Here is a 26,178-nt window from a genome sequence, read left to right on the forward strand (position 1 = left end):
AGCTATCCTTTCTATCTGGCAACCTGGCCCTCGACACATCAAGGGAGAATTCCTTACCATCTGGCAACCCCGCCCCCTCAACAAATACATAAAAGAGACGAAATTATGAACAATACATAAAGAGAATAATTCATATCTGGGAAGAATTCATTCATATCTGGCAACCCCGCCCCAAAAATACATAGGAGACGAAATTATGAAAAATACATAAAGCGATGAATTCCTTCCCATCTGAGAAGAATTCTTCCCAATCTGGCAACCTCGCTGAAAAATACATAAAGCGATGAATTCCTTCCCATCTGAGAAGAATTCTTCCCAATCTGGCAACCTCGCCCTCAACACGAGCCACATCAAGCAAGAATTCCTTTCAATCTGGCAACCCCGCCCTCTCCACTAGCCACATCAAACATGGCCACCCCATTTGACGTATAAGACCGCGGCCCCCAAGGTGGGGGAGTGTGCCGTCTACGGTGCAGCGCGGTTCAACTTGACGAATGAGTCATCCATTTCATTTGCAAAAGTTGTCCGACTTTAGCGAAGACGCCGCCTGACATTGTTGTCCTCCTCGAACGGTAAACATTCGCACCGTTAGCCAAGCTAAAGGTTAGCATTCGGCTAGCGGACAAGCGTTTACGGACGCCGGACGGAGAGCCCTGCTCCGGCCGCCATGGCTTCGCTCGGGAACTCGGCGGTCACTTCCTCGGCTACTAGTCCCATGGTAGTACTAGCCCCGAAGACGAAGACTAAAAAGAAACACTTTGTTCAGCAGAAGGTTAAAGTCTTCCGAGCTAGCGACCCGGTTCTCAGCGTCTTTATCTGGGGCGTCAATCATTCGGTGAGTCGGCCGGCAACGGAGCTTGCGTTAGCGATGTTAGCTTAGATGCTAGCAGGTGTTCCATAAACACCAAAACAAGGGTCGCTTTCATTACGTCGGTCAGTATTTATTAGCTATATGGTTTAAAATGTGCTTTTAGTTATGATAAGACTTGACGCTCACCGTATTTTGGATACGAATTTATCTAGAAAAGCGACCGAAAAAGCTATATAATGAAATGCTAATTTGTGTTCATTTCTCAGATACCGTGACCCGACCCACAAAAAAATCATAATTCATTTTAAAAATCATAATTCAGTGTATAATTGCAAGATATCCGCTTTTTTATTCACTTGCTGTCACCATGTTTTTGTCAACATGTACTAGTTAGTGATGCACTAGGAAGATAGACGTCAATATCTGGGTGTGACGTCACAACAACAAATGTCGTAATTATAAGTGCAAAATATGATTTAATTCAAAATCCCATAAGAATAAATGTACCACGCCCAAACTATATATTTTTATTTTATGAGATTTTATTTATTTCATATAGGGCAGGGATCTCAAACTTGTGGTACAGGGGCCAATTGGAGTCCATGTGATGGTACTTTGCCACTCCCATTTAAGTATTAAAAACAAATAAAGTGAATTAATTTAAAAAATAAATGGGAATAAATTGGGATAATTTCAAAATTCAAATAATAATATAAATATATATGAATAAATATTCATATGACAAAATAATATTAAATTATAATAACATGTTGAAAAAAAGTACTAAATAAATTTAAAAAATGTTTTACAATGACTTTAGTAGAAATGAGCTTGTTTTTTGTTTAAATTAAAAGTGGATGTAACAAAATTTGCTAAAAGAAAACAATAACATATATATTTTTATTTTTTTGCAGATTAATGACCTTAACCAGGTCCCAGTGCCTGTCATGTTACTCCCTGACGACTTTAAGGCCAACATGAAGATCAAGGTGAACAACCATCTGTTCAACAAGTAAGACAACGCAAGGGTTTCTGGGTAATTTTGTGTTTTGGCTAGCCAAAGTCGCCATTTTATGTGTTTTTTCCCTGTTTTGTGTAGAGAAAATCTGCCTGGACATTTTAAATTCAAGGAATATTGCCCTCAAGTCTTTCGAAATCTGCGGGAACGCTTTGGTATCGAAGATCTGGATTATCAAGTAGGTGACCACTCATTCCGGGTGGTAAAGTGGTGGCCCGGGGGCTAGATTCGGACCAGATTTGATTTTTTTTTTACGTTGTCTTCCAAGGTATCACTGACCCGCAGTCCCCCAACCCGGAGTGTCAACGACCAAGGGGAGGGGCTTCTCCTCAACTCCTACGACAGGACGCTGATCGTCAAGCAAATATCCAGCGAGGACGTGGCCGACATGCACAGCATCCTTTCCGAGTATCACCAGGTGAGGCTTGTCGATTCTACGCTACCTAGATAAATTCTATTACTATGGTACCGTATTTGTACACCAATAAAATGCAATGTGTGATAGGGTGCAGTCTCATTTACGGGTATATTTTCTGTTTTTTGTTAATATATCAGACGCTTTGTTTGAAAAGGCGCTAGCATGACACTAGGCTAGTGTATGTTATGCTAGCCACTAGTCTATGTTATGCTAGCCACCAGTGTATGTTATGCTAGCCACCAGTGTATGTTATGCCAGCCACCAGTCTATGTTATGCTAGCCACCACTTGTATGTTATGCTAGCCGCTTCCCGCTAGTGTATGTTATGGTAGCCGCTAGTGTATGTTATGCTACCCGCTAGTGTATGTTATGCTACCCGCTAGTGTATGTTATGCTACCCGCTAGTGTATGTTATGCTACCCGCTAGTGTATGTTATCCTACCGCTAGTGTATGTTATGCTACCCGCTAGTGTATGTTATGCTACCCGCTAGTGTATGTTATGCTACCCGCTAGTGTATGTTATGCTACCCGCTAGTGTATGTTATGCTACCCGCTAGTGTATGTTATGCTACCCGCTAGTGTATGTTATGCTACCCGCTAGTGTATGTTATTGTCAGGTTCATCAATAATTACCTTCGTCCGTAATTATCAATAACTGCAGGAAGACATCTTATTCAATTATTGACATTTAATTAAATAGAAATGGATACAACAGATAGCCTCCGGAGGGAGAGTTACAGCAAGCGTCACCGTACGACTTCCGAACGTCTCCTCGAATAGACGTTTTCGTCCCATTCTTATGGTCACAAGTTACAGAGTTGTTGATCATTCCATCACGTATGAGTAAAAACAACATCTGGGACTACAATAACAATCTAATAACAAAAACAGGGACTAGACCTAACAACATTTAGATTAGAGTAATTATACAACCTCCTTGACCTAAGAATCATATAATATAATCATAATCATATAATCGTTACATACAGAAAAACCCGAAGTGTACGGTTACATAACGATAACAATATTCTTGTTATTGTCCGAATAGCCCTGTCCTCGTCACCAAGGGCCCACCAAATCTCAAGGACCCAGATTGGGTGGATTGTTTGTATAACCATCCTGGAACAGGCTGTCTAGGTTAAAGATGACTTGGTGTGACCTCAAGACTTTTGAAAAACAGAAAGAGAATGATTTAACAAAGTAATGAATTAATACAAAGAAAAGAAAGAGAATGATTTAATAAAGAAATGAATTAATATAACTATTATAATAGTAAAACAGCATAAACCCAACATTCCCCCGTTTTTATAATATGTATGTTATTAGTCATTTCAAAGTAATCACTAAATGGTAATGTCGGGTGACTGTGATTTTTCCCGCCTACTCCTTACTCCCATGGCTGGTCTGAAAGAGAAAAAACATAATTATATTCGTCCAATTGGTCCTCGGATTTACCGTACTCCTGGACCTCACTGCTTTCCCCAAACCGTCCCATAAGATACAACTCATGTACTTTAGAATTTGTAGGGGCAATTTCAGTAGTTATAAGTCGGCTTAGCAAGTAGCGCAAACAGGGGATACTACATCACCCACACAATGTTGGGATAGCGGTAATTGTGCCTATAGTCCAAATCTTTAGATTTTCCAAAGGTCTTATCCCACCAATCTGACAATGCGGACGTATCTACTCCAGAGTGCTCTTGCATATTGCGGTTCAGTGTTTGCAGGCCAGTAATGGCCCTGGTGAGAGATCCACTGGGTGACGCGTTGTTCGGTATGAAGGTGCAACATTGTTTTCCAAACATTGCACACACGCCCCCTGTTTCAAGGATCATATCCACCGCTATGCGATTCTGGAACGCCATCAGACTGGTAGCTGCCAGTTGTTCCTTCATGGCCACAAATCCCTGTTCAGTATAATTTCCAAGTTTTGAACATTGTAATGTAAGTAATTTATTCTATCCACATTTTTGTTTGGGGTGATTAGAAGGAAGATAGACTCCCAACCTGCTGCGATCTGATTAGCCAGCTTATACTCATCTGGTACGCCCCAGGGGATGCCAATCGCATCAATGTATGTTGGATCTCCTTCCCTCCATGCCTCTCGACGATGTCGGGAGGGTCGACCCTTCACCTCCGAATTATGAGCCGCCAATTGTATCTCCTCCACTGTGGATGGAAAAACAGACACCGGTAAGAGCAGTGAGACCAAAGTACCTAGTCCTGCCGCGTTTCGGCAGGAGTCGTATAATTTATCTACCACCCCGCCACCATAGGCCAGAACGTGGTATCAGGGGTGTAGTTTGTTTTAGAACGCCGGTACACCACGTCTCATTTATCGCCCCCAGCTTCAGACCATGCCCTGTAAGGTTTAAGCAGGTAAAATGATTAAACAGTGGAAAAATTGACTTCCTATTTACCGCGTAACAGGATAAACACTGCTTCAATATTTTTTCTTGCCAAGTAGGACACGTTTTTTCATTTGTAAAAACACTTTTCCCCAAATGAATGGTGATTGAGGGAGTTGTTAGACCCCATCGTATTTTCCCTTGTCTGGTAGGTTATCCTAATCCTTTGTAAGATGGTTTAGTCTCAATTGAAACCATATGGAGACGTCAAACCCAATATAAAAGAGTTCCCTATAGTTTTATGGTATTGCTTGCTGAGCAATAATCTTTTCAATTAATATTGGTGTTTCCCGTATCTTATTAAGTCAGAAAGTTTATCTTACCCGTCCCCTCAATGTTTCAATTGAGACCACCCTTTTACCAAAGTAGCTCCACATAGTGCTTGCCTTCTTTACACTCCATTAACAGCGCCCAATTATCCCCCGTTTGGGAAATCCCTGTTTCAGAAATAAATTTCACAGGTTAATATGTCAGTCCAAGCTTTCCAATCTTGACCAATTTCTGCAACAAGGCTTTTCCCAATCTTTAATTTTTTGCTGTTAATGTACCACACATATTTCCCACCATCTCTTTTTGTATGGCAACCGGGACGTCGCCGAGTCCAAATATATATTTTCAATGTGGAAATTTGATTTAGTAGGTAATGTTAATTAAATGTAAATGTGTATGTTTCTCGGTTTACCCTCCCGTAAGAAGGTGTATCCTCAATTGAAACGCCTCCGCCTTTTTCTCCAACTGGAGAAAACAACCCTACTGTGGAAAGGAATAGAATCACAATCATCATTAATCTCATTGCCCCAAAAGCAATAATTGTTTTCAACATGACTTTTTGTCTTTGTTTAGGGAGTTTTCCTCTTGAAACGTTTCAATTTAGACAACCTTCTTACTGTGGGAAAGGTGCATCCGTGTCCCCTTTCAGTAACAAGGACCCTCCCACTTTGCGTTGCTCCGATGTTTCTTCTTTTATGCTGCTTATCAGCATCCAGTCTTCAAGAATCACCGTCGCTTCGTCCGTTTCCTGTTGAGAAGCAAAATCTCCCTCTGATAGTCTAAATTTGGTGTGTGCGTTTTTTTTTTTTTTTTCTCTGATAGATTCGCCTCATCATCCAATTGTCATTGTGTGGTGAATAATAACAATTTGTAAGGTCTACCAAACAGGACTTCATATAAGGTCCGCCAATTGTGGATGGTAGACAACTATTATTTTAACAAAATGGGAGTCATTATCACTATAAATAGTTTCTGGAATTCCATATCGTGGAATGATATCCATATGATCTAAAGAATAAAATAAAATCTATATGTATTTTTTGAAATGGATATGTGGGTATGCATATAGATTTAAACCCTAAGCCTTGTAGTGCCGTTGTAGCAAGGCCACCTCCCCCTTGTCGAGACATAGGTCTTCCCTTGACTCAAGCCCAAATTATTTTCTTTATTGATCTTTTATTGATAGATTATGTCTCGGTGGTCTGCCAATCAAAAAACACAAAAATACAAACTATCATTCACGCTCACACTCATAAACAGAAGAATTTAGTGTGTTCAACCAGTCTAGCATCCATAATTTCATTTTGTGGGAGTAAACTGGAGTACCCGGAGAAAATCCACAAATTCTCGAGGACGCCATGAATACCCCACATTCCGGAAGGTCTGGATCCACCCCGCATTCATTAGTAGATCCTTTAATATACACACCCCCACTCTAGTATTTTAACCGTTTGTAAAAAATTACCTTCAAGTTTCACACAAAGTTATATCCTTTTTAATGCTATCAGTTTACCTGTTTGTTCCCCGAATTGAGGTGGGAATAGTTTCACATCTAAAGTTTTTATTTTTTACAGCCGCCATGACCTAATGGCCCCCTATCATGTTTTTGGAAAATCCCAATTCCCTCTAATAGCATGCCAATCACCTTTTAATGCGGCCATCCAATTTTGTTTCTACTTGTTTCAGGTGATAAGATAATCTCCCCCATTTGTAAAACAAATTCGTCCACGCCTAATTTATACAACATGACGCCTATGGCCTTTATTACGTCGCCTTGACTCCAAATTCTATGAACCAAGATAACACGCCGAATTTGTAAGCGAATTTCCCCCATCCCATTTTGTTCATAGACAACCCATCTACCTAAAGCGTCACTTGTTTCAAAACATGAAAGGCCCCACTAGAATTCGTGCATCCAGCGCCAAATAGAGCCTATTTACACATTTGTCTCAAACTTGTTTTAGATATGGGGTCCCCAATTTCCCAAAATTTCCCAGAATTAATGTACTACCACATCCTGTCAAAAACCCAAAACGACTAACATAACCTGTTTCTAAGCCAGATTCTGGAATTTGGAGAATTTCTCCTTTCCCTCCCTTATCTAAGCTTGTTATTGTCACTCGTTATCACTGTAACATTCAGGCGTATTAACCCCATCGTTGCTAAAGTTCTCACCAATTTGCATGCCCTTAAAGCCGTAAAAGCAACGTTATTTGGTTGTATCAATTGACCAATGCTTATCCAATCCGTAATATCCTTAAAGTCATCAATATGACCTGTGACAAAGCATATTTCCTCCTGCCAGGACAACAGACAATGTTCTTTCAAGTGCACTTTGAAAAACATTCCATGTTACTCCATTCTTAGGGAAAATATGCTCATCCTAAACCAATTATTTTATTTACAATTCACCTAATTATTTGGATGAATGCCATGAATTTTATCATGCCACTATTGCATTGTAAATTTCCCATCTGATGTCGTTAATCAGCCAAATAATTCAATACCTACTATACTTTGTAAATCACCTCATATGATGTTTACTTAAGACACGAGTCATTTCCCATAGCCTGTTACCAAAACAAAAATCTACAACAATTAAATGAGACAAATCAACCTTTTGTTAGACAATTCCTAATTACAAACTTTAATGTTTTAAAAACCTTATCGTCACCAATATACCATAATATTGTAAATTTTGTCATCCTGGCCTTTTTTTTTTTTTTTTAAACAGCCAACCTCCTGGATTAAAGTATTTTGAATAATCAAAAAATTCTGAAATAGTATTAATATTATTTTATCCTCCAAAAGCTAGTTTCCTTTAACTAAGAGCCCTTTGAAATCCACAATTGCTCAAAAATGACTATTTTGGTCTATTTCCCAAATCCAAAGCTTTTTACCAAATCAACCTTTTACTGAACAGATTTTTCTATCCTCTTAATGCATTTCATTTTAAAACCCAAAATATCAATGCGAAAGCATTCGCATAACCTTGCATTTCTTGCAGCCCATGTATTGTTCTTATTCTGAAAAGTCCAAACAGAAAACGCAATTAGCCGTTAACTATGACCTCCACTCTTGCTGCGAAAACAGCATTGTTATCTTATGTTTACAAACCAGCTTTTTCCCTGTGCCCAAATACAACGCTTTTTAGAGAAGACAACCATTAAAACGTCAAATTAACCCCTCTTCCGATATTCAACTACATAACAATATTTTTCCAAGACCCCATATATCCAGAATATGTATGCTGCAAGCACAACAATATGGCAAAAACCCATTTTCTGCCCTCAAGTTTGCTTCAGCACCCCCAAGGCCAATTATTATTATTATAATGTCTTCACGGAAGGGATCACAAAATTTTAGTCGTTTACACGGTCCGAACGCTCCCGAAAGCCCAACACAGTTAAATCGTCTGCCCCGCGGCCCACATGTTTCACTCCCATCTAATCAGCAGCCGCTGCACCAGAAACGCTTCCCCCGCAGTTGACACATTTTTTGGCAAGTCTAGAGCATAATAAAAACACAAGTGACATTCCCTGCTAAAATTTAAATGATCATTTTGTATATATTCTTTTGTCTTTTTAAACACCATCTTCCCGCTAGCGGACGGGATCAAAAACCAAGCTGCAATAAGCCATCACATTGCTGTAAATTGACAGTACATATAGGTTATATTAACAAAGCACCACCAGCACTTGGAAATAACCATTCTAATTGTTGTTATACAAGCCCAAGCATCACAAAAAACCCAATTTAATTGTAATCACAAAACGTCATACCTGGATGAACCAAATTAAATACCAGTGTCTCCATTAATTTTCTAGCTCCCTTTATTTTTGTTAAACTTCCTCCGCGCCCGTCACCTATCTCGGTAAATATTTTCCCCGTCAGCCGAGGAGGCCCCGCTATTTTTTCCTTACCAAACAGTACTTTCCCGCCGCCACGGTCTTAAATATATCCCCGTTATCCGAGGGAGCCCCCACTATTTTCCCAAAATAGTATTTTTAACTTCTCCCCGGCCTTATTTCGCCATTAGTGTCTGTGGAACAAGCTGTTACACTTTTATCCACTCACATATTATTTATATATGTATATTACCTCCATTAGTGTCTGTGGAACAAGCTGTTACACTTTTATCCACTCACATATTATTTATATATGTATATTACCTCTATGCATTAGTGCATATATTATCCTGTATTCTATGCATTTTAAGCTGGCCAGCAAACCCATATTTATTTATCCATAAATATAGCTGTGTAATATTTTTAAAGCGCTTTGTCTTACCAATTTTTTTTTCCAATCCTTACAAGTTAGACGTATTTTTTGGATCGTCATCCAAACCCGCCTTACAACACGTGTTTCCCATATTTTACTTTTTTGTAGTGAGTTCGTGTGCCTCACAGAGTTAACTTTATTATATCTATTTTTATTATTATCACTCCTTCGACTGTATTTCCTAGGCTTATCTTAATTTTACTGCAGAAACCACACAAACAACATACAACGTATATTCGTGCCTACCCTTTAGACACAGGACACTCCCCGGCCCCAATATTGTACCTCTAGTACAATACATTCGTGCCTACCCCTGAGACACAGGACACTTTCCAGCAAAGTGCCCCACCGTACCTGCCATTGACTAGTATAAACACAGGGTTTTATCGCCGTCACCCAGGACGCGAAACCAGCCCAACAATGGGCCTCACATACAATGTCCCTTTAACGCATTTGTAAACACCTTCACAACATGCAGACATTAATGTGGACTTACCCGAGATCCATCAGATGTCTCCCTCCAGCAGGAAAAGTCTTCAACCGCCGAGAATCCAGGCGCCCCCGTCGAAAAACTCCGGCCCACCAAGGGTTTTGAAGACGCCGTGCGCACGGTCACTTACCAGATGTCGAACAGCAGCGCCTGGGTTCTCGCTCCGGTATATTGACCTCCATGGCTCGAAGGACCAAAATGTCAGGTTCATCAATAATTACCTTCGTCCGTAATTATCAATAACTGCAGGAAGACATCTTATTCAATTATTGACATTTAATTAAATAGAAATGGATACAACAGATAGCCTCCGGAGGGAGAGTTACAGCAAGCGTCACCGTACGACTTCCGAACGTCTCCTCGAATAGACGTTTTCGTCCCATTCTTATGGTCACAAGTTACAGAGTTGTTGATCATTCCATCACGTATGAGTAAAAACAACATCTGGGACTACAATAACAATCTAATAACAAAAACAGGGACTAGACCTAACAACATTTAGATTAGAGTAATTATACAACCTCCTTGACCTAAGAATCATATAATATAATCATAATCATATAATCGTTACATACAGAAAAACCCGAAGTGTACGGTTACATAACGATAACAATATTCTTGTTATTGTCCGAATAGCCCTGTCCTCGTCACCAAGGGCCCACCAAATCTCAAGGACCCAGATTGGGTGGATTGTTTGTATAACCATCCTGGAACAGGCTGTCTAGGTTAAAGATGACTTGGTGTGACCTCAAGACTTTTGAAAAACAGAAAGAGAATGATTTAACAAAGTAATGAATTAATACAAAGAAAAGAAAGAGAATGATTTAATAAAGAAATGAATTAATATAACTATTATAATAGTAAAACAGCATAAACCCAACAGTTATGCTACCCGCTAGTGTATGTTATGCTATCCGCCAGTGTATGTTATGCTATCCGCCAGTGTATGTTATGCTAGCCACCCGCGTATGTTATGTTAGCCGCTAGTCGCCAGCGTATGTTATGCTACCCGCTAGTGTATGTTATGCTACCCGCTAGTGTATGTTATGCTACCCGCTAGTGTATGTTATGCTACCCGCTAGTGTATGTTATGCTAGCCGCCAGTGTGTTATGCTAGCCACCAGCGTATGTTATGTTAGCCGCTAGTCGCCAGCGTATGTTATGCTACCCGCTAGTGTATGTTATGCTACCCGCTAGTGTATGTTATGCTATCCGCTAGTGTATGTTATGCTACCCGCTAGTGTATGTTATGCTACCCGCTAGTGTATGTTATGCTACCTGCTAGTGTATCTTATGCTAGTCGCTAGCCGCCAGTGTGTTTTGCTATCTGCTAGCTTGCCACCAGTGTATGCTATGATATTCGCTAGTGTATGATATGCTAGCTGCCAGTGTATGTTATGCTAGTCACTAGATGCTATTGGATCTTATGCTAGTCAATAGCCGCCAGTGTGTTTTGCTATCTGCTAGCTTATGTTTTGCTATCTGCTAGCGTATGTTATGCTAGCTGCCAGTTTATGTTATGCTAGCCACAAGTGTATGTTATGCTAGCCGCAAGTGTATGTGATGCTAGCCACTAGCTGGTAGTGTGTTATGCTAGTGGTTAGTGTATGTTATGGTAGCCACTAGCCGCCAGTGTATGCTATGCCAGCCGCCAGCGTTTGTTATGCCAAACTAAGGCCAGCTAATTTTGTAAATATCCCTCTAATTACAAATGCCTCTGGGTACAAAATGTTCAAGTTACAAAAGCGGTTGATATGCAAATGACGGGTCCCAACAGCACATCGTCAAGTGCCACGGTAGCACCCTGCTACCTCAATTCCTGGGAATGTACCGGGTGAGCGTGGACAGCGAAGAGACTTACCTCATCGTCATGAGGAACATGTTCAGCCACCGATTGGTGGTACACAGGAAGAACGACTTGAAGGTCAGTACAAAGTACACTTGGGAAATTATCGCCGACTACAAAGTACACTGATCTTTGGGTTTTATTCGCAGGGTTCTCTAGTGGATCGGGAGGCCAGCGACAAAGAACGGGTAACAAAAAAAACAAAAAACGACTTGTGAGCATTTCGTTAGCCGTCGATGCTAACGAGAGGGTATTTGGACTCTGGTTTTAAGGGTAAAGAACTTCCCACTTTGAAGGATGTGGACTTCAGGAACAACATGCAGAAGGTTTACGTCACGGATGAGCAGAAGGAGAAAATCATGGAGAAACTTAATCGTGATGTCGAGGTGAGATGGACATTTAGCATTTGTTATTTTCTGTAGCAGTTAGCGCAAAAATGATAATGGGTTTATGATGATTCGCTAGTGAGAAGCAAGCATGCTAATTTATATTTGTTGATGTTAAGTGTTGGTTTTTGTATGTTTTGGGGACCCTTTAAAATGGATAATTTTCCCTATTTTCTGATTGGATGTCCCGTCTTTGTCAATATTTTATGTTAATGAGTAGAACAAAATAGTTTTGGAAAAAAAGTACCATATTTTTTTGCATATACGCCGTTTTGTCGCTAAAAAAAATACTGAATTGAGGGGGCGGCTTATATGCGCATAAATTAGACGCCATGACTCAAGACAATATGGCTGATTTTGGTCATTTAATTCAAAATAAAGAAAAGATAAAATGCTAAATAAAATTTATTTTGCCGTCTATGAATGAAATTCAAGAAAAAAATGCATAAAACGTGAAAAAAAACTTAATTGTGCCTGCCATTGGTCGCTCAGGGTGTCGCCATCTTACCTCAGGATGACAAAACTAGACTACTACGGAAACACTTCCTGGTTGTACTGGTCACATGACTTCCGTTTTGAATTTATCTACGTGCAAGTAAGAACTTTTTTGGGTGGCAATCCAGAAGATGATCCTTTTCTTTCATAAAGTATCTCAGAAATTTGATTTTTCTTAAGATTTTCCCTTCAAAGTAACACATTTGTACTCCCTATTAAAAACTACAAATATGGAGGTTAGTATTGAGAATCGGGGGCGGCTTATGTGCGAGAAATTGTCAAATTCAACCATTTTAGGGCATTTTAAGGGTGTGGCTTAAACGTGGGGCGACTTATAGTAACTCATTTGTACTCCCTATTAAAAACTACAAATATGGAGGTGAATATTGGAAACCAGGGGGAGGCTTGTATGCAAGAAATTGTCAAATTCAGACATTTTAAGGGCGTGGCTTAAACATGGGGCGTCTTATAATAACTCATTTGTACTCCCTATTAAAAACTACAAATATGGAGGTGAAAATTGGGAACCAGGGGGAGGCCTATATGCGAGAAATTGTCAAATTCAACCATTTTAAGGCCATTTTAAGGGTGTGGCTTAAACGCGAGGCGACTTATAGTAACTCATTTGCACTCCCTGTTAAAAACTACAAATATGGAGGTGAATTTTGGGAAGCAGGGGGAGGCTTATATGCGAGAAATTGTCAAATTCAACCATTTTAAGGCCATTTTAAGGGTGTGGCTTATACGTGGAGGAGGCTTATATGTGAATTAATGTGCTGACATTCTTGTTTGTGTCCAGTTCTTGGTGAAACTGAAGATCATGGATTACAGCCTCCTATTGGGCATCCACGATTCGGGCCGAGCCGAGCGGGAGGAAGAGGAAGGTGAAGAGGTCTCCAATGAGGAAGAGCAGGAGGCGGAGAATGGCCTGGCGCCCGGCGCCCCCGCCGCGGGGCCCTACGGCACGTCGCCCGAGGGTATCGCCGGATACATGTCGTGCTGCAAGCCCCTGGGAAGTGGCGAGTTTGACCCCTATGTGGATGTCTATGCTGTGGGAAGCTGTGCAGGTGAGGGCGCCATTTTGGCTCTTATTCACAGAAGCTAGTATGACTTCGAGAGTTAGTGCAATAGAGAAAAGCTAATTGTATTAAAAAAAGGGTTTTTTGTCAGATTTAGATGTCCCGCAATTTGATTTTAGATATGTAATAATTTTTTTTTTCATATTTAGATATTTTGACAAGAATAAGAAGATTTAATACTGGAATATAAAAAATTTTGTTTTGTTTAAAATGAAATTGGAGGAGATTTTGCTTAGGTTGCTTCCGCTTGCGGGTTTCAGCAAAAAAAAAAAAGTACAATTTTTTTGGTAGAATTTTTTTTTTTGGGGGTAAAACTTTTTGGTACATTTTTTTTGCAAGTTCATAAAAATGTGAATATCCACATTTTTATGAACTTGCAAAAAAAATGCCAAAAAATTTTTTACCCAAAAAATTTTCTACCAAAAAATTTTACAATTTTTTTTTTCACAAAAAACGCGATGTAGTGAAGCCGCTTCACTATTTTTCAATTATCACGGATTAGTCTGGTCTACATTAACTGCAATAATCAAGAGATTACTGTACAGTAATCCCTTGAATATCATGGCTTCAACTTTTGAGTTTTTTTTGTTGTAATTTAAGATAAATGTGAAAATCCACACTAAAACTCGCTAGTAGAAACCACTCCGCGTCCTCCGTAATACAAAAAAACATTTTTTTTTAAATAGGGGTGACCCTATTTCTCAGTTTTTTTCCATTTATCACGGCCATATTTGCTCTTCATTACCCGCGCTAATCGAGGGATTACTGCATCCCTTATATTTTTTTTGCAGGGGCCCCCCAGAGGGAAGTCTACTTCATGGGCCTGATTGACGTCCTAACTCAGTACGACACCAAGAAAAAAGCCGCCCACGCGGCCAAAACAGTCAAACATGGGGTGAGTGAAATGCTATTTTTTTGGTGAATTTCCCTTCCAAACATCTGATTTGTTGTCTCACAGGCGGGGGCCGAAATCTCCACCGTGCACCCCGAGCAGTACGCCAAACGTTTCCGGGACTTCATCTCCAACATTTTTGCGTAAACTAAAAAATTCTCGCAAAAAAAACGCAAAAAAAAACTACAGTAATTTTGACGGCAATAATTTTTGTCGTGGATGCTGACTATTGAATTATGTCCCCCCCCCAAAAAAAATAATATTTCAACATAATTCAATGCTAATAATGTTTGCCAGAAATGCTAAAATATTGCTAACTGGTTAGCTCGCTTGATATTTATCTACAAGACTTGCTATGGCTATTATTTTGAAAAGATATTTAACAGTTATGTACCATATTTGCCAGACTATAAGTCGTTTTGGACTAAAAGACAAAAAAAGTGCCAAACAATGCGTTAATTTTATGGAGAAAATGCCCGCCATTTTGTGAAGTAGCTCAAATTTAGTCATTAGGCAAAAAAAAGACTTAAATTGTTGCCAAATCCACTGTGTTGACATTCACAAATAGCAGTACTGATGCTAACATAGCATATGCTAACACAAACACCCTTTAGCTTTGCAAGCTAGTATGTTAGCTAAGCGTTAGCGTTAGTTTTCTTCAATTTTCTTAGCATTCGCACATTTTTTTTACTTTTGGTTTTGGCTAGTATGGAATTCACTGACATTAGCAGGCTTAGCTTAGCTAAGCTGTTGCTATTAGCTTGTCCAGTGTTTCCAGTGGACAATTTGGCATCTAGCTAGCTAACAAAATGTTCTGTAGAGATGCTATTCACAAATTAGGCAACATATCTTCCTTAATTTCGTTCCAGAATTTAAAAAAATGATTTTTCCGGATTAATTTAACGATTTTTGTCCAAAATTATGCAACTTTTTCCTTTTAAAATAATCACTTTGTTTAAAATGCATGAGAAAATCAAATAATTAAAATTTAAACGTAAATATAACTTCAATTTCAACAAACTGCTCCAAATAAATGATAATTTCTCATTATTATCCCGTTATTGTTCGGTTAAATTGTGCTTAAAAGTATAAGACGAAGATCGTTTCTTGGCTTTTTAATCACAAGTTAAGAGCGCCCTCTGGTGGTTGATTTTTGGTCGTCTATATACTCCATTGTATGGCGGTATATAATGTTCAGTTTGACATGAATATAAGTCGCAAGCTCAACCAAAATAAGGAAAAAGGGCGTGGCTTATAGTCCGCAAAATATGGTACATTTAAATATTAGTTTACATTTGAAAAGAAATAATTTTGTGTTTAAATTCAAGCTGAACTTTTCATTTTATTTTGCCAAAATAGGAATTATTAGTTTTGAAAAAAAATACCTAAAGTGCCAAAAGTGTGTTGTACACTAAATTTGGACTTAATAGGAAATAAATTATAGTTTTTTTTCATTAAAAATAAAGGACCGATGAGCACAGCTGACTTCAATATTTAATATATGTTATGTGACTGGAAAAATTCAAGTTGTAGCTTATTAAATATGGGAGATATTTTTATGTGTGAGCAATCTAGCAATACACTTATTGTTGGGTATTCAATTTTATTGCAGATTTCGTGATGGCCTGTTTTTTTCTTCCACTCTGCACTTGATTAGTTTAGCAATTAAACGCAACATCATGCAGCATTCCAAAAAAAAAAAAGAAATAGCGCGGATATGTAGAAATAAAATCTGCATTTTGTGTAAGGCCTTGTCTTCTCAATGCATTGCACATGTTGTATTTTTGCTATCTGCATTTTGACCAAAATATATTTTACAAAAAAAAAGTTGTCATTTGTCGTCATTTTGAGTTTTCTTCGATTTAGGTATAATTTTAAGAACATGTTATAACTATTATTACCTAAAGAGTAAAATTACTACATCTATCACGTTTATGACCAACCAAACTGTTTGAAAATGTTTTAAAACGAGCACATAATTATTATTTTAAAATTACACGGCTAATTGACGATATGTACCTTAAGTCCTCAACACAAAATGGCCGACAGCAAAATGTGTTGTTTAACGAGCAAATTATTACCATTTTAAAATTCCATCCGCGACTAAATGACTGTAACCGAACCCGAAAACCCCGACTCAAAATGGCCGACAAAAGTCGACGGAAGTCTCCGTTTTCTCGCTTCCTATTTAATTCTTCTAGCTTTGTACATACGACTTCTTTGGGTACACGAGCAGTCGTACGGTTTTACAGTATTTCCTCTAAATGTCGGATTTATAGTAATTTTAACTATTTTCGTGCATTTTATTTACATTATTACCGCGTAAACATGTTTTATTAACCCAGGCAGAACATTTAATTGTTACTTTAAAGCGGAAAACAAACTTTGCTTAGGTCTTCGTGGGGACGCTTTTTCCAAACGGACTTCGAATTGATGTTTTCATGATAACATAAACAGCTGACGTTGACCTCATCAAATTGAGCAGCGGATTGGTATGTTGACAACATTAAAATGTATTATCCATATAATATAGAATGAATATTTCACGTGATATCACCCAGTTATTGTCGTTTTTTTTAATTATTGTCCGAAGGGCCTGATAGCCGAGACACGAATGCTAACTCAGCAACAAAGCTAGCAAGTTGGCTACTTGACATTTCAGAGTACTATTTATTGTTACATAATAACTATTTTGTCTTATATTACGGTTATGTTTCTGTTTTTGAGGTTTGTTTCCAGCCTTTTTGGTGAAATTATTTACTCATGCTGGCGCTTCAGTAAAGCTTAATCGAGGATGAGCTAATAAGTTAGCATTTTTTTAATGTTAGCCTTAACATAAGACGGTTAAACACTGTCTTAATGATTAGTTCGAAGATTATATACATTTTTTACTTCGACAGTCATAAATAATTGACATTTTTAAATGTTATTTCTTGAGAGTCATAGCCAAATTTTAAAATGAAGTTGGTAACTTGAAATTTTCGTATTAAAATGGATCAAAGTGTCCCAATTTTGCATGAAAGATGTGAGGAAACGCACCAAAATGAGAGAAAATTACAAGAAAATTATTTATTAATATCTTAAAATGAATAAAGACTATAAAAATGTGCCTCACGCCGCTGAAATATCTCCTTCCGCGGCCGTTATAGATGTAGTACCCGTTTTGGTCCGCCAGATAGCGACAATACCCGGTTCAACCAGGGCCAAAAGCCGTCCACTTTGTAGTACATTTTAGACTTTTATGTGTGCCCTATGTATTTGTGTGAAAATATTTGGTATGTTGCCTTTGTACAGTTTTTAATCGCTTAATAAGGGGTAATTGCATTGTTTAATAAGGGGAGCATTTAGCTGAGGTGGACAGGTATGTAAGAGAAAATCTTGAAACATGGATAGTGGTTGTTATGAGACAGCCATTGAGAGCCCAGTAGAGAGTAGCGAGGTTCCAAAAAAAAGAAAAAAATGCATCCGCGACATTTTCCTAATAAAATAACGGATAAGAAATGCATTTACTTTTTTACTTTTGGTCTTTTTCGTTGCTCCAGTCACTCATTTGAATAGAAAAAAATTAATAACCTGAAAATTTCATACTTAGAGGCAGTTGTAAGTAGAGGTATGACGACATGAAAATGTTTTTTTAGTCATTCCACCACTTTTAAAGTAGAAAGCAGGGTTGCCAGATAGAAGGATAATCACCAATGCAAATACAATGTAAACCCCACCCAAAATCTGGCAACCTTTGTTTTGAAAGTAAACATGTTTTTTCTCTATGAAACAAACCAACATGAGATTTTCTGTTTTTTCCCCAGCAGGTGGAGGGATGAACATCTCCCCTGTGATTGACGCAGACTTGCCAGAAACTCTTAATGGCGTTTCCTCCTCCCAAAACAGTCCTGGTTTTACGGACCGGTGGAAAAGTGCGGACTTTTCGGACCCTCCGTCAAAAGACCATGAAAAGCATGCGGACGGACTCAAAGGACGTGACTACTGCTTAGTTTCCGAAATGGGAGACGACGCCGTGGAAAATCATTTTTCTCTGGATTCTTCTGAGAATGCCGCCCAATCTGGCAACGCCGATATCCGTCCCAGGGCCTCATCTTGGAGGGGAGATCCCGATCTCGCCGACTTGGATGGCGGAGAAGAAGAAAAGAATGAAAACAAGCGGTGGAATGAGAAAAGGGAGATTGAGGTGAGCCACTCATCCCCTTGCTTAGTGGTACCTTGAGATATGAGCTTAATTCGTTCCAGGACTGAGCTCGTATGTCAATTTCAAATCAACGTTTCCCATAGAAATGAACTAAAAACTAATTAATTTGTTCCAAACCTCTGAAAAAACACCAAAACAGGATATTGGATTGGAAAAATATTTTTATTTGTTCTAATTTGTCATCTATTAATAAAGTAATAGATAACTAGTTGTTTAATAGGAGTAAAATGTGTTTAATAGTTCTAAATTAGAATTTTTGCACGGCAACGCGAAATTGAAATGAAGAGTATAGATGTATATTAAATTTGCAGATTTTCCCCTTTTTAAATCAATAATTGTAATTTTTTAATAATTTTTTTCTGTGTTTTCAGTTAAAAAATCATTTTGTAAAATTTAAAAATATATTTAAAAAAAGCTAAAATAAACATTGTTTTAGATCTATAAAAACTGAATATTCACGGACTTTAATCCAGTTCTTTTAATCCATTTATTTAAAAAAAAATCTAAATATGATGTATATTAAATGTCCTTACTTTACCCCTTTTAAATCAATAATTGTCATTTTTTAATCATTTTTTTCTGTGTTTTCAGTTAAAAAAATCATTTTGTAAACCCTAAGAATATATTTTAAAAAAGCTAAAATAAACATTGTTCTAGATCTATTAAAAACGGAATATTCTGGGCTTTTAATCCAGTTCTTTTAATCCATTTATTTAAAAAAAATCTAAATATGATGTATATTAAATGTCCTGATTTTACCCCTTTTAAATCAATAATTGTCATTTTTTTGTCCATTTTTTCGGTGTTTTCAGTTAAAAAATCATTTTGTAAAATTTAAAAATATATTTAAAAAAAGCTAAAATAAACATTGTTTTAGATCTATAAAAAAAACTGAATATTCAGGGATTTTAATCCAGTTCTTTTAATCCATTTATTAAAAAAAAATCTGAATCTAAAATACTCATCAAAATGTCTCCTATCTCAAGATAAATATTTGCCCCAAAATTTTACTCTTACCTCAAATTTCTCGTATGTCAGGGCACTCGTATGTCAAAGTATTACTTACTGCATCAAGCTTACCTTTATAATAAGACTCATTTTGTTCCCAGTCTTTACGTCACTACTCGTCATCAGCGCCGGGTCCAAGCACCGCCTACTCCCGCTTGGCGCCGGCGTCCGTCCACCCCGCCGACGATGCGCCGTGTCCCCCTCACGTCATGGCCCAAGTCTGGGTCCGCAACGTCCGGGGGATGCAGGACAGCAAGAGCTTGGATGAGATTAGCCGAGCCTGTGGAGGTACGTCTGTGATTGGTGGATATAAAGCTGTGGATGAAATGATTTCTTAAGTCGATCTTGTGTGGGAGGGGCCAGTTCGGTTGCCGTATTGACGTGACGCAATGACGCGTAGAAAAGATAAACGGATAAAATGCTAAAGAAAATCTATCTTGACCTCTACGAATGAAATTCAAAGAAGAAATTAAGCGTATCTTGCATAAAACATGAGAAACTTCCTTGTCATTTTTATGGTACTTACGGGCCAGGTCCTTTCTTTTTATGGTACTTCCGGGTCACTTCCTTGTCATTTAGGGTACTTCCAGGTCACTTGTCATTTAGGGTACTTCCAGGTCACCCCCTTGTCATTTTCGGGTGCTTCCAGGTCATGTCCTTGTCCTTTAGGGTACTTCCGGGGTCACTTGTCATTAGGGTACTTCCTTGTCATCTTCAGGTACTTCCGTGTCACTTCCTTGCCATTTAGGGTACTTCCAGGTCATGTTCTTGTCGTTTAGGGTACTTCCGGGGTCACTTGTCATTAGGGTACTTCCAGGTCACTTCCTTGTCATGTTTGGGTACTTCCATGTCACTTCCTTGCCATTTAGAGTACTTCCAGGGCACTTCCTTGCCATTTTTATGGTACTTCTGGGTCACATCCTTGTACTTTAGGTTACTTCCGGGTCACTCTCTTGTAAATTTTTGCTACTTTTGGGTACTTCCACGTAGGTCACTTCCTTGTCATTTGTGGGTACTTCCGGGTCACCCCTTGTAATATCTTGCTACTTCCGAGTCACATCCTTGTCATTTTTGAGTACTTCCAGGTGATTTCCTTGCCATTTTTGAGTACTTCCGGGTCACTTCTGGTAAATTTTGGATCATTTTAATTTCATATTAATTTTGAGAGATTTTTAAGGTTGCTCACCATGCATTGGTTTCCCTTATGCAGAGGCAAACCCTTCCCCAAGTTAGCATAATCACCCAATTTCAGTTATCTTTTGGATTTGTGCGGGTTTCCATTAGTTTGGAATACGTTTTATTCACGATTCTGTCATTTAAGCGGTTTGTGTGTAAACTCACCAACAGGCGGAGCCAGGGGCGGCCAATCGGAAGGCAGGCGAGCCACCATCTCCTCGGCACTGGAGCTGGAGGGCACGGTCAGCCACGAGGGGGACCTCACCAATTTTATCACCAAGAACCTAGAGCAGAAGATCAAGATGAGTTCCAAGCCCAGTTTGGACTGCAGTGATTGTGAGGCTCACATTTTTCTTATTAGTTGACCATGGGTTTCCTTCTCGTGAACCCTATTGGCCCGATTATAAGACGACGCCCCCTTTTTCAAATTTAATTCAAAATAATGACAGTACACCGGAAACAATATATTGGAGGAAAAAAATCTAATGATTTTTCCTCATTGAAATCGTACAAAAATCATGTTAATATTCGCTGAACATTTTAATATCATATCTGGCGCCCCCTAGTGTTGTGAATGGGTATAATGTCCAAACCCCGAAAGTAAGACGACCTTTAGTTTTTCCAGTATTATTTCATTTATTCATTCATTTTCTGAACCGCTTTATTGGATCCTCATTTGGGTCGTGGGGGGTGCTGGAGCCGACTATTTTTTTTAAATAAATCTAAAACAATGTTTATTTGTTTTTCTTAGTAAGGGAAAACATTGTAATTATTTTTTCATTTAAAAAGGAAACTAAATTTTGTTTTAATTATATTGAATATTTAAGTGGAATATAGAACATATTTGTATATATTTATTTTTCGATTTTACAAAATTATTTTTGAACTAAAAAAACCCTAAATTGGATTTAAAAAAAATGCAATTATTGTTTTAAAAGGGAAAATACAACCAGGAAATATAATATATATAAAATATAATTTTAAGACACATTAATAATACATGATTTTAATATTAATTATATCTTAAAACAGAAAATTTGCGCTCATTATTTTTTTTTCGGGCCGCACAAAATAATGCGCCGGACCAGATTTGGCCCCCGGGCCGCCGCTTTGACACCTGCATGTCTTTAGAATGTAGGAGAAAACCGGAGCACCCAGGGGAAACCCACGCAAAACATGCAAAGTCAAACACAAAAGTGGATGGATCTGGGTTCGAACCCAAGACCAAAAAAACTGCGAGCCCGACACGCTACCCACTCGTCCACCGTACCACCCTTTTTTCCAGTCTTGTGCCAAATACAAAAATAACATTGTCTTATATTCGGGCCAATATGGTAAAGTGACATTATTTGACGTCATTGTGAGTCGTTTTAATAACCCGGTCGTCATGTTTTTGTGGAAAATGGCAGCCGACTGTTCGGGTCCAATCTACCGGAGCCGCGGGTTGTTGCGGCGACTTGAGGACATTCCGCCCATCGATCCCGGCGTCCTGCTCGACCTGCAGAGACACACGCAAGACATCGCGCAGAACGTGGAAATGATGATGCGAAGCCTCAATGGAACCATCCAGAATGTGAGTGGCTGACTCCGCCCCCTTCCTTTTCTCCAGCCAATGAGGGCCATCTCCGTTCTCCTCCCACTAGATGACGGCTCTGAGCGTCGGATACATCCAGACTTATCGAGACTCGGTGGACAGCCTGGGAGAGTCGGTGGACATGAGCATCAAGGTGATTTGTCCAATTTAACTCAAATTCATCTGTTTGTGACTTGTTTTTTTTGTAAATACAGTGGTACCTTGAGATAAGAGCTTAATGCGTTCCAAGACTGAGCTCGTATGTTGATTTACTCGTAACTCAAATGAATGTTTCCCATAGAAATGAACTCAAGACAAATTATTTGGTTACAACCCTATTTGCTCAAAATTTGACTTGTATCTCAAGATAAATATTTGCCCAAAATTATACTCATATCTCAAGATAAATATTTGCCCAAAACTTCACTCGTATCTCAAGATAAACATTTGCCCAAAATTTCACTCGTATCTCAAATATTTGCCCAAAATCTATTTGTATCTCAAGATAAATATTTGCCCAAAAATTGACTCGTATCTCAAGATAAATATTTGCCAAAATTTTACTTGTATATCAAGATAAACATTTGCCCAAAATTTCACTCGTATCTCAAATATTTGCCCAAATTTCACTCGTATCTCAAATATTTGCCCCAAATTTTACACGTATCTAAAATGTTTGGCCCAAATTTTACTCGTATCTCAAACATTTGCCCCAAATTTGACTCTTATCTCAAATATTTTCCCCAAATTTTACTCGTATCTCAAGATAAACATTTCCCCAAAATTTGACTCGTATCTCGAATATTTTCCCCAAATTTTACTCGTATCTCTAGATAAACATTTCCCCAAAATTTTACTCGTATCTCAAATATTTGCCCCAAATTTTACTCGTATCTCAAAATAAACATTTCCCCAAAATTTGACTTGTATCTCAAATATTCGCCCCAAATTTTTCTCGTATCTCAAGATAAAAATTTCTCCAAATTTGACTCATCTCAAGATAAATATTTCCTCAAAATTTTACTCCTATCTCAAATCACTCGTATGTCGGGGCACTCGTATGTCAAGGTACCACTGTCGAGGCCAATTTTTTCATTAACTTAGCATTATTTTAGCCACCATCTTTAAAACTAGCCACTAATATAAACCCACGCTCACTTTCCGAACAAATTCGAGAATTTACAAGAATTTTTTGGGTAAAAACTACATGTTTCCGATATCTCCAAAACAGGGCATGTACACGCTAATGGCTCGCTGCGAGGAATTGGACCGCTCCATGCAGCCCATCAACAACCTGGCCACGCAGATCCGAGACGTCAAACGAACCCTGGACGCTTTGGAGGCCGTCTGCAAGTAACGAGGACCCCCTTTTTTTGCCAAAATTGGTCCCGAAGCACCTCCCAAAAAACTCCTCGCCTCTCTGCACTCTTTACGACTACGGTCGCTCGGCATGCCGGATTTTTTGCCACTCGGTTAACCGTGATGACGTCACTGTAACCTACTTGATTATTTAATTATTTCCGGGCCCTAAAAACTGGCAGGTTCAGGTTTTTTTGTTCGATGTAACCGACCTGTCAAGCTTTGTTCAGATTGCAATAACCTCTCCTGACCACAAGGAGGTGTACGTCTTTTGTTCTTACGACAGACTTTTTGAGTGTAAGGAATGGCTATTTTTAATAAAATGCAATAAGGTCACACGCATATTTCACTGGTATTTTTATTTATTTTATTTATAAGTCGACATAATGGAAGGAAAAACTATATAAATATCATAAAACGAGGAACAACTACTAATAGTACATTTGGTGGAAATTATACATCACTTAACGTTTTAAATGTCACAAAACAAGTCTCCATTAAAATAGACTTTCTGTAATATTATGTAAATGATACTTGTTATTATTGTATGTGGAAACGTGTTTGTATAAGAATTAATTAGGTAAAAAAACGGGAATTTGGAACCAGTTTTATCTTCTTGCAACACATGGGGGCGCGGTCCGATGACGTCATCTGTCAAAAATAACGAAACTGCCTCAGAAAGAACTACATGCGGCGTGAGTAAATAAATAACTATTAATTTTCACCCTTAATGCGAAAAAATGAATTATTATCATATGTAATGCAGCGTTTTGTGCTATATTGATTCGCAAAGTCGAACTAAAAGTTACTTTTTATGAGTTAACTTCGACCAAGGACACGGAACAAAGTGTCACTTTAGCTTCTTCGGGGGAAGGAAATGTAACCTTAATTTTAAAGCTTTTAATTTATTTAAATTTTTAAAAATAAACTTCATGTTATGTTTAAGTGCAGTGTTGCGAAAAACGACAATTTATCCGCTTCGCAGGTGAATAAATGTCGAACGTGAGTGAAAAAAATAGTCTTTTTTTCCTATCAGCAGATTCGACACAACTTCACGCTTGTATTTTTAAATTGTTCAAATGTCATGTAAGTTTTTAAACTTTCTGTTAAAAGCAACAACCGTTTGCTATTACCGCTACATAAAATTGAGAATGTTGTTTTTAATGCTTTTGTTGTTAATGATTTCCATGGAAGTCACGTGACTTTTGTACAGTCCCGATCCGAAAACTCGAAAATGTATTAAAATGGGACGAATATAAATACTACCTTCCCCCAATTTGAACATAGCTATTCAACCATAAAGTTAGAGAATAGCAAAACCATTTTTTTGTTTTCTTATATCCACAAGAGTCGCGGGGGGTGCTATAGCCATCCCAGCTAACTACAAGCACCAGGGGGAACACACACACTGAATATGGTTAGCATTAGCTGAAGTCATCTGCTAATGCTAACCTTATAAACACTCATTCAATAAGGAACCCAATAATATATAATGGTTAATTTAGTGTGTCAAAGTGGCAGCCCGGGGGTCAAATCTGGCCCGCCGCATCATTTTGTGTGGCCCGGGAAAGTAAATAATGAGTGCCGACTTTCTGTTTTAGGATAAAATTAATATGAAGAGTATAGATGTATATTAAATTTCCTGATTTTCCCCGTTTAAATCAATAATTGTCATTTTCTGGACAATTATCACCTGGATAACAATTTCTCCCGCGTTTTTCTTTGTCAGCGCCACCATGCCCGACGAGATGCGAAGCGCTTTAATCCAGGAAGACGACGATGACGACAAGGCCTGGGCGTCCGAACCGGATACGCCGGTGGTGGCCATCTTGGGCTCGGGCGACTTCTCCCGCTCGCTTACCGGAAGACTTCTGGCGTCGGGCTACCAGGTGGTGGTCGGGAGTCGAACCCCCAAACGCTCGGCGGCGCTCTTCCCCAAAAATGCAGAGGTGAGACGGAATTAGACGGCGGCCATGTTTGAGAACTTCACTTATTTCGGTATCCATTTTTTTCAGATTTCATTTTCTGAATCGCTTTATCCTCACTAGGGGTGCGGGGGGTGCTGGAGCTATTCCCAGCTGACTTCTGGCCATAGGAATCTGATTCTGGATCGGATTCTGTATCTGATTCGGAATCGGATTCAGAATCGGATTCTGAATCGGATTCTGAATCGGAATCTGAATCGGATTCCGAATCGGATTCTGAATCGGATTCCGAATCGGATTCCGAATCGGATTCCGAATCGGATTCCGAATCGGATTCCGAATCGGATTCCGAATCGGATTCCGAATCGGAATCCGAATCGGATTCCGAATCGGATTCCGAGTCGGATTCCGAGTCGGATTCCGAATCGGATTCCGAATCGGATTCCGAATCGGATTCCGAATCGGATTCCGAATCGGATTCCGAGTCGGATTCCGAATCGGAATCCGATTCGGAATCCGATTCGGAATCCGATTCTGA

At 38.7% G+C, this 26,178-nt stretch overlaps 3 protein-coding genes across 4 annotated transcripts in view; all 3 read left to right on the forward strand.

Annotated features, from left to right (window-relative positions):
• The first annotated feature begins 392 nt into the window (after positions 1–392).
• Positions 393–16,216, forward strand: LOC144202787 (phosphatidylinositol 5-phosphate 4-kinase type-2 gamma-like). 2 transcript variants are annotated; one of them, XM_077725806.1, is made up of 10 exons: positions 393–835; positions 1,726–1,823; positions 1,911–2,007; positions 2,098–2,247; positions 11,475–11,621; positions 11,693–11,731; positions 11,816–11,929; positions 13,224–13,491; positions 14,295–14,398; positions 14,462–16,216. In XM_077725806.1, exons 1-10 carry the CDS (start codon positions 668–670, stop codon positions 14,540–14,542), a joined length of 1,266 nt encoding a protein of 421 aa, XP_077581932.1. In that variant the 5' UTR covers positions 393–667; the 3' UTR covers positions 14,543–16,216. The 2 variants fall into 2 exon arrangements, with proteins under 2 accessions (XP_077581932.1, XP_077581941.1); XM_077725815.1 differs by having other exon boundaries at positions 393–572.
• Positions 16,217–16,612: 396 nt separating this feature from the next.
• borcs6 (BLOC-1 related complex subunit 6) lies at positions 16,613–24,057 on the forward strand. The gene is made up of 7 exons (XM_077732691.1): positions 16,613–16,887; positions 18,202–18,581; positions 19,709–19,895; positions 20,955–21,119; positions 22,193–22,356; positions 22,427–22,510; positions 23,588–24,057. The coding sequence occupies exons 2-7, from the start codon at positions 18,213–18,215 to the stop codon at positions 23,711–23,713; spliced, it is 1,095 nt and encodes a 364-aa protein (XP_077588817.1). The 5' UTR covers positions 16,613–16,887; positions 18,202–18,212; the 3' UTR covers positions 23,714–24,057.
• A 275-nt stretch (positions 24,058–24,332) lies between these two features.
• The window catches only part of LOC144206329 (metalloreductase STEAP3-like), a 7,374-nt gene continuing 5,528 nt past the window's right edge, over positions 24,333–26,178 (forward strand). The window contains exons 1-2 of the mRNA XM_077731262.1: positions 24,333–24,410; positions 25,445–25,664. Of these exons, the coding sequence (XP_077587388.1) occupies positions 25,452–25,664 (213 nt within the window). The 5' untranslated portion in view covers positions 24,333–24,410; positions 25,445–25,451. The remainder of the gene's footprint in view (positions 24,411–25,444; positions 25,665–26,178) is intronic.

This window comes from Stigmatopora nigra, chromosome 1, assembly GCF_051989575.1.
Source record: "Stigmatopora nigra isolate UIUO_SnigA chromosome 1, RoL_Snig_1.1, whole genome shotgun sequence".
Lineage (NCBI taxonomy): Eukaryota > Metazoa > Chordata > Actinopteri > Syngnathiformes > Syngnathidae > Stigmatopora > Stigmatopora nigra.

Coding starts and splice junctions, on each gene's coding strand:
- LOC144202787 (XM_077725806.1), top strand. CDS start 668: ATGGCTTCGCTCGGGAACTCGGCGGTCACTTCCTCGGCTACTAGTCCC. Junction 1,824..1,910: donor AACAACCATCTGTTCAACAA/GTAAGACAACGC, acceptor TGTTTTGTGTAG/AGAAAATCTGCCTGGACATT. Junction 2,248..11,474: donor TCCTTTCCGAGTATCACCAG/GTGAGGCTTGTC, acceptor GGGTCCCAACAG/CACATCGTCAAGTGCCACGG.
- borcs6 (XM_077732691.1), top strand. CDS start 18,213: ATGAACATCTCCCCTGTGATTGACGCAGACTTGCCAGAAACTCTTAAT. Junction 19,896..20,954: donor GATTAGCCGAGCCTGTGGAG/GTACGTCTGTGA, acceptor ACTCACCAACAG/GCGGAGCCAGGGGCGGCCAA. Junction 22,511..23,587: donor CGGTGGACATGAGCATCAAG/GTGATTTGTCCA, acceptor TCTCCAAAACAG/GGCATGTACACGCTAATGGC.